Source organism: Dreissena polymorpha, chromosome 4 (assembly GCF_020536995.1).
Source record: "Dreissena polymorpha isolate Duluth1 chromosome 4, UMN_Dpol_1.0, whole genome shotgun sequence".
NCBI classification, from domain to species: Eukaryota; Metazoa; Mollusca; class Bivalvia; order Myida; family Dreissenidae; genus Dreissena; species Dreissena polymorpha.
Window position 1 is genome coordinate 91,024,804 of NC_068358.1, and position 9,092 is coordinate 91,033,895.

At 33.8% G+C, this 9,092-nt stretch overlaps 1 protein-coding gene across 1 annotated transcript in view; it reads right to left on the reverse strand.

Annotated features, from left to right (window-relative positions):
* LOC127878592 (atrial natriuretic peptide receptor 1-like) overlaps positions 1–8,833 on the reverse strand; it is a 96,763-nt gene extending 87,930 nt beyond the window's left edge. The window contains exons 1-6 of the mRNA XM_052425118.1: positions 8,702–8,833; positions 6,705–6,791; positions 5,627–5,747; positions 2,236–2,396; positions 1,758–1,895; positions 422–557 (exon numbers count right to left, since the gene is read on the reverse strand). Of these exons, the coding sequence (XP_052281078.1) occupies positions 422–557; positions 1,758–1,895; positions 2,236–2,396; positions 5,627–5,747; positions 6,705–6,791; positions 8,702–8,833 (775 nt within the window). The remainder of the gene's footprint in view (positions 1–421; positions 558–1,757; positions 1,896–2,235; positions 2,397–5,626; positions 5,748–6,704; positions 6,792–8,701) is intronic.
* Between the last annotated feature and the right edge of the window lie 259 nt (positions 8,834–9,092).

Below are 9,092 nucleotides of genomic sequence, written 5' to 3' on the forward strand. Positions count from 1 at the left end.
ATTAGATGTAAAGCTTGTATCTAGCTTACTGCTGCTACATTCACTGTTCTCTTTAGAAACTAGATTGTTTATAACATTCTACATTTGTCAATACGATAGTTAAATTCGGTAAATTAAGTTCATATACTGACTTTAAGTTTTACTTGTGATATTGATTTCCTGGCAGTCCCAGCAATTTCACTTTGTTTGTGATTTCTCCAATTTAAACACTTGTTTGAGTTAGTCATGGTTGGCTACGTTGGTGTTTAAATTATTATACATATTCATACATGTCAAAAAGACGATGGCACACATCACTTTCAGTAAATATCCTTTGAAGTACAAGATTAACGTTCCGTTAGTATATTGAAATTGATTCCCATGCCCCAAAGTATAAGTTTAGCTCAAGTTGATGTTTCTAAACGCCGAATATTGAATTTACCTTCGAATGTCCTATTCCACATCCGCCGTACAACTATCGGTCCGTTTCGTGGGTTCTCGCCAGCAGCGAGAGTCTCGTTCAGCGCAAGCGCATAAAGTATGAAGGAGTCATACTGGGCTATATTGAACAGCGAAACCTGCCAAAAAACATTGGTTATTTAATTTAGAGAATAGCTATATTTTTTGTTTATTCAAGAAAAAAGCAGGCAATCCATCTTCAAGCGGTCGATGATTTCACAAAATGTTAAAAATTAATGTCATTCACATATAATGCCATATATGTACACTGGAGTCTCAAATCCTCAAACACAACAGAAAATCGTATTTGCAAAACAATACTCGCATTGCTTATAATATTGAAAATACATATTAATATACGTTTTGTTAACGGAATGAAGCTCTATTAAGAGGCAGTGCTCATAATGTTACATTGATAATTGCATAATGGTTTGTTGCAATTGCTTCCGTTATGATGTAAGAGGTTAACACGTACACAAATAACATCATCAGTTTCGTGCTCGGAAAACAATACTATAAAACACAGGTCTAAATGGAAATGTATAATTCAGTAGTTTGTAAGTTAAAACACACACACACGCACGCACGCACGCACGCACGCACGCACGCACGCACGCACGCACGCACGCACGCACGCACGCACGCACGCACGCACGCACACACACACACACACACACACACACACACACACACACACACACACACACACACACACACACACACACACACACACACACACACACACACACACACACACACACACACACACACGTGTCTTTTTAGCATCCACTTTAAAATGTGTTTTTGATTCGTGTTAAGTAATATTGACATATATTTATATATATTTATGGTATAAACTACACATATATCTATTACGACTGATTGTTTGGTAAATTCTAAGGTAGTTTTCATTTAAAAGGAATAATAAAATACATAAATATATCCAACTAAGAGACATATTTACAATTCTTTTGTACAACTATTTTCAATTACTTATTGAATTAACTTCATACTATTATTGTTATTAATATTGATTATTTTGCATTAAGAAATTTCTACAATTGCCATGATACGTTTAATTTTTTTCATCTTCGAAATTTCAAGGGGACACGAAATAAAATGTGTATTGCCTGACGTAAAACGTGCTTGTTGTTGTTCATATTAGTGTTGGTTTTGGAGTATTTTTCTAAGCACTGAATATCGAAGACACCAGAAGTTTTCGGAAAATAAGTATGGTGAAATGTCAAAGTATAAGTGGGTGTTTGCAAAAACAACTACAACAGCGATACAAATGACAACAACATGTCATTCCAAATAACCTCGTGTCCGTCTTGCCAGGTATAGTTATACTCTATCGGGGATCTGCGCTTAACTTCCTTCTCAAAGTGTTCGAACTCAGCAGTAACAGGCCTACGGGGCCGAATAACCATCACGGACTCATACGCCTTCCGCGCCGTCTGGACAAAAGTGTGTTTGATAATGAATAGACCCCAGAGATTAACAATTATGTATACAACCAACAAAACACTGATAATTTATTTTTCATAATAACATGCCATGTATTTTGTTATAATTTAAACATAATCATATAGCAATTTATTTCATCTATTTAAACTAACATCCTTGAGTTAAATTATTGTAAATATTCGTCATATTGAATGGTTATTGATCTCTGGAAATAGCATGGTTCGTTTTCCGAGGAAATTGTTAATAGCGTTTCTGTACGAGGGAAAGGTATCCTATTAAGACAAATTAATATATTATCATTATGAACCTTTTGTTCTAATGATGACCTACCTGATCAAGCAAGTCGCCTCTAGCCCAGTGGTACTCGCCGATTGGAAAATCCCCGGAAAATTGGAAAAAGAAAATGAAGACGTAGTCGCCAAGCGGCAATATCTCGCTTGCCATCAGAACCATCTGTCGAAACACGTCCCCGTGACACACAACGATGAACACTAAAATGTAGATTCTATAAAATAAAGCTTGACTATGGACACGTTATATCTCCTCTTGGCGCTTTTATTATATGCATGGAGCGATATATGCAAATATAATGTACATATGAATAATTTTTAGTGCTGTCTCTACCGGCTATTTGATGCATAACAGAAATCGTCATTTGCATACGAATTGATGTATGCTCTTGTAACCACTCTATCAAATAATTAAGCCGATATCAACATCAAACTGTCAGTATTACCATCATATAACAAACCACGTATATTAAATGATGCAACCAATGATGTAAAATAAAACGACCTGTCGTGATATAAACTTTGCTCTGCATTGCGTTTCTTTAAAGTATTGTATCCCATCTTCATTCCTGAATAACGAACTAAAATAGCAACTGTTAAATGTGCATTGTATATTGTGAAATACGCCTTACACGCGCAGAATAGGTGCGTTATTTTGTTACATTAAGATATTTCATATTAAGACTTGTTTTCATCGACATTATTTTCTTAATGTTCGACGGGAACACAGGTGAATGAGAAAAGAATTTGATAAATATAGTACCAAAAAGTGTTTAACAAAGACAAGTTTATCTGATCTGCACAAAAACATGAACCTCTCGCCAAGATTCCTTGTTAATGTTTTCTAAGTCTCGCAAAATACGCGTCCCTGTATTAATAATGGCCCTCATATTATCTTTATCTCAATTACAATGATTTAATCTTAGTCCTTGACATTAATGTTACTATTTAAATAAATATCATATCTGGATAATAATGAATGCTCATCTATGTATTATGTTTTTTAAAGGGGCTTTTTTTCCTATTTTTCTTTCTTTAATGTTATTAATGTTTTTCGCTGGAGTTTTTAGATCCAATTATTTCATTTTTCAATATAAGGCATTTAATGACAAACTCTAAAACATGCCAAAATCTTTGAAAAGTCCCTTTAAGTATTGCGATACTATTACCAGATAAAATAATCGTCTTTATTTTTATATAAAAGTTAAGATGTAGTTATGGCTTATTACATACAATTTGTTTTAGTTGCAAAGTAAACATCGTTTTCCTGTGTTAGCATGCTATTTTGCATTATTTTGTCATAAATGCAAACAAAGTGAAACGTCTGATCAACCATTAGGATTGACACTTCATAACAGCCTGTGGCCTTTTTTTGACAATAACTTATTTGGGTAAAAAACGGCCATCAGCCCGCTTAAAATAGCTTCCTTTAGTAAGGCCGCCATTAGTTTTTTTGTAAACTTTCTGTAGACGGCTATTGCTTGCTTATGGAGTTAAAGCTAACTCATCAAACAGTCCAAGGCAAACAATTTGATATCTACTCTATTTGTGTTTAAACCCTTTTTCAGCAAAAATAACCATGCAAAGCATAACCGTGATGCAAATGAGGTCGCACGAGACGTATCTAAATAAACAGTTGAGAGAGTGCATTTACAATACAAAGAAAATTGTACTAGTGGACTAATTTGAAATTTAATGTTGGCCATGCGCGACGTTGAAACTCTTAATCTATCTTGTTAAACACTATCCCATGAGCTACCTGATTGCCTAATGTGCAGGCACAGCACCGGTTCATTATGAAAGACTGAACGAACTAGAAGACATTTGAGTCCTTATTAACCAGCTTGGATTGATTCCATCAAGACCCACCATTTTTTGCTATGATTAGAATTCTTGAACGAAAGCCGCTGCAGTTTGTCTTGATGGACGAAAGTAACTTATTCAATAAAATAACAAAAACGGCATTTTAATGACATCATTGTCGAAAATCAATGGATCTATACGGATATGCACTAATATAATTCTGCGGAGTCCTAAGGGTGATTATTGTCAGATGAATTCACATTATATTAATTTGCAAATGATTATGTTCCTTCAAAAGTCACTTTCTATATTAAATGTGTTAACATTACTTGGTTAGTCTGCCCTGAAAAGCGGGTACACGACAGTAATGCAATATATAAGATAATTTTTGGAGTTTTAAGATGCAATTAGCATGTTCATCGCCGCTTTTACGTCACGTAACAACCAGAAAGAGTATCCATAAAAAACTAACACGTTTGTATTTACATCGCCCAGTGATTATTCAATTCAAGCAGGGCAAATTGCGTTACATCTCATGTTATACCCGCCGTATAACGCCTGGATTATCAACACACCCTTAGAAACTGCTTAGGCTTTGAAATAACAAATCCTAAATCTGAAATGTCGCAGTACTCTTTTATTTCCTAATTGACTAGTGGGAAACCAGGAATCTGTGTGCACACATAATTTATTGTAGAAATACTTAGAATCAAGCGCAATACGAGGTGTCCGGTTCGCGAATAAACATAAGACGAGCGGCAAAACATCTAAAGTGAGCAAACAGTTTGATATCAGAACTGTAGCCTACATAGTTCTTCGAAAAAGGCGATCAGTCAGTAACTATCATGCTGCAGGCAAAAAAAATCCACAACGGAACGGTAGCGTATCTCAAACTCAAAAACAAACTCTACATAAACAGCTTCTGCACAGACTATTCTAGGAAAACCGTTATAGTGTAATGCAATACCTTTCCTGGATTGTTGAAAACTTATTCGCGAGAAAAACAGTCAGCCGATTGCGTTACCTTGTTTTGATAGTATTATAAAACATGCCTAAGTGAATCATTACACATAGTAGCTCGAACACTGGTGTCCAGGAACACACAGCCCTATTAATTATATAAAAAAATATCGAAATCGCCGCGCGTAACTCCATTTTTTTTCTTTTTTATACTTTAAAAAAGGTTTAACTCTTACCAAAATAAGATTACTTATATTGTATCGATTAAACTCGATAACATATTTTAATTCGATTGATAATGTTGTGATATATTTAATCATATTGTCCCAGATTCATCTCTGGTTCATATTATATATTATGAGGATATGTTACCCCACTAGGGAAAGATATTGTATTGCTTACTGATTGTGGGAAAATATTTTTAGCTGGTGAGCTTAATTGTATCACCTGTAGTTAAGCGGGTTACCAAAACTCTCCTGCCGCATTCTAACATAATTGTTTAATTAATTGTCCGATAGTTATAAAACGAGAAATAAACGAACGAAACTTGATAAAGAGAAATTTGGTATATTTGAAGAGCATGCGCGTTATGGCAATATAATGTAAGTTACAAAACCGTTTAATTAGCATGAAAATTGTCTTAACATTAAAGTCCTGAGTTTTCTTACCTCGCGAAACAGAGCTGGCTTTTCTAATTACTCGCAAGATCTCGGATTGAATGTCTTCAGTTTTTTGGCGCAGATGGATTTCTGACGAATGGATATGAATCGCTAGTGCTTGGAACGAAGCCTGTTAGAATAAAAAAAAATTAGATTAATCATACTGCATTTAATTAAGGACTCAACTTTTTCGACATTCTTGACAGCAAAGTTTATGTTGAAGAACAAATCTCTTAATGAGCAATAGTACCGAAAGTTAAAAAACAACAACAATCGATACCAATGATGTTTATATTATAAAACATGTTCACAGTCTCTGCCCAGCTAATGCTTATAATATTATATTATATCTGCCAATACTTTAACTTATTCCGTTAATGAACATTATACAGACCGAACACTCTACATAAGTCATACAACTAATATTCCAAATCGTTGAATTCGCGGCCAATTCAATCTATCGCCCATTAAAATTGACCACTTTACTTGAAATACTATAGCTTATATACTATTTCATGGAACTTCAGTCAAGAATACAATCCTCGTGTGTTTGGTATGTCCATTATCTATTTTGAAATGAAAACGATTTATAGGAAGAGTAATTATTGGTTAACCAGTTCATTAATCGGCGGGAAACTGAATTTTAAACCCACGGCGTTCAGTTTATATTATTAACCATGGAAAATGTCTGTTTAACGAAATAATAATTTATGTTATAAGCGATGGTAAGATATTTAATGAAACATATTACCCAAACATCATCCGCTTAAACTATATCGTTCATGAAAACTTTTCTTCTTGTCATAAAAAAAGTGTTTGCTTTATAAACTTGCAACGTGTTTGTATATTGAACCACACACAGAGAGTACAATAATAAACAAATAACTACGTGATCAATCAGGGATTCTGTTGATCAAGTATCAATAGTGAATGTTGAAACATAGCATACTCCTTTAAATGCAATCAATGTTCTTAGATTCTTCGGGAAAAAAACACATTTTATTAAGATATCAGTATTTTAAAAACGGATTAGCTCTTAATGTCTTGTCAGGCAATTTGCTATTGATGACAAATTACGTGTACAAACCTGAAAACTGGTGCCAATAAGATTTGACAGATACTCATCTGGGTCGTAGATGTTTGCAATGTCTGTCCAGCCGAACGCATCAAACACCTGAATATCGAAAATACAAATATATTATTTGTAAATTAATTATTTTTTTTTACATTTTACGTTGTTTTTTTTAAATACAGAACATTATAAGTTCAGTTCTTAGGCTTATAATTTAAACAACGAGGACATTCGCCGATTTCAGTAACGGGAAAAACACGTTTATTCGCAGCAAGTCAAGGCTATATATATCCTTAAACATTAACTATATTTTATTGATACGTAATAGCTGTTTGGTTAATTCGTAATATGTAACCAATCGAATGTGCGCGTTTTGTTAAAAAGAAAAGAAGGAAAATATCGCAAATAATATCGCAAATAATTAAAGAAAAACGAAAAAAACTTGAACAATACGGTAAAATAATGCGGCAAACACTTAAAAACGCGGCCAATACGAGATTTGAACAATCAACATTCACGATTAGTTCGGCTAGTACGAGACGACTTTTTGTAGACGACATTTAGAAAACTCTCTTATTATCTATGTTTATGGATTTGCAAAAAGACCGAGAACGACCAGAACCAAAAGTTCATAAAACTACCATTAAATGACAAGGGTGGCATATAGCAGCCACACTGTCCGTCAATCTGTCCGTCCGTCTGTCCGTCCGTTACACTTTTGCGTTTAGGTTTCGAAAAATGCTCACAACTTATATGTCCATTCAGATGTAACCTTCATTTTGGTATGCATGTGTATATGGACATGGCCTTTCCATACGCACTCAAAATTTGACCCCTTTGACCTTGACCTTGAACCTTAGGTCCGCGTTAAGTTTCAAAATCTGCGTTAAGGTTTCGAAAAGCATGGTTCGGGGGCATATGTCTTCCGATAAAGACAGCTCTTGTTCACATTCCATAACAATAAGCACACATAAATAATGAAAAACATGCAACGCCTCATAGGAGAAAAGAAGGAAACGGAAAATATTTGGCACCATATTCGCATTTGATATAAAAAATCGTGAGGATTATAAATGAATTGTATCGAACACATGGTTTAAAACCATATTTTCATGATAATAGACAAACATGTTACACATGAGACCATAAATTATAGTGTAAACACACAACCCAGATTTCAATACCATGGTGACGTTCATCTGTATTATTGAGACATGGATTAGACAAACATTTCAGCAATCCAAATCCAGAAGGATACGCAATAACTTCGTCTGTGTAATTGTTAACAAGAGCGTTATCGGAAAAGTATGCACTGGGAAGTATTGATGGCTGCATTCAAGGACACTATGAAAATTCTATCAAAACGTGTCACTGGGTAAGTGCAAAGCTATATGTTATGCAATACAAATGGCATAATTTGTAACATAAGCCACATACGTTTGATCAGGAACACCAACATGTTCAAGTTCATTTAGTAACATTTCGCGATGAAATCCAATGTCGGTTTCATCGATGAAAGTGTTTTTGGGAAAGGGCTACACTGTAAGGACTAAAAAGACATTTAAGTTTTCACGTGATCGGCTGTATTGTTTACGGTAAAATGTTAACTTTAAAATGCCTCGCATCAACGCGCATATTTGAAAGTTAAACGCAAGTTAGTTTCATGGCCATTGCTCATTCCGAAGATTCAATTTGAAATATGTAGTAGATGCATTCATATAGAGTTTACAAATCAAATTATATACCAGTTTTATTATAAAAGACAATAACCTTAAATACAAAAATACATTACACATAGAGTTGACAAATAAAATTATTTACCAGTATTATCCTAAAAGACACTGCCCTTAAATACAATAATACGTTACATATATAGTTGACAAATCAAATAATTTACAAATGTAATTTAAAAATACAATGACCTTTATTAAAATAATAAATCACATATATATGCGAGTTATCAGTCTGAAAGAAGGCATGGCATTGACGGATATACATGTTGTTTTATTTACCTCCAAATAGAACTTGGCAAATGCATTTAGCGTGTATGACATTCTTGTGAGCAAAGAAAACTCTCTCTTGTTATTAAGCGACACGTCCATGCCAACGTACGTGAAGTGTGGAACGCTCCATGCCACAGCCATGCGGGAAATGGTAGCCACTGAAGGCGTGCAACCTAAACAAGATATATCTTAAAGCGAGATTATACGATTTTGCAAATATAAATGAATTTACATAAAATGTGTAAACAACTTATTATATATACATGTATATATGTATATATATATATATATATATATATATATATATATATATATATATATATATATATATATATATATATATATATATATATATATATATTTCAATATAAAGTAAAATAAAAGTTAAGAAGAACAACGC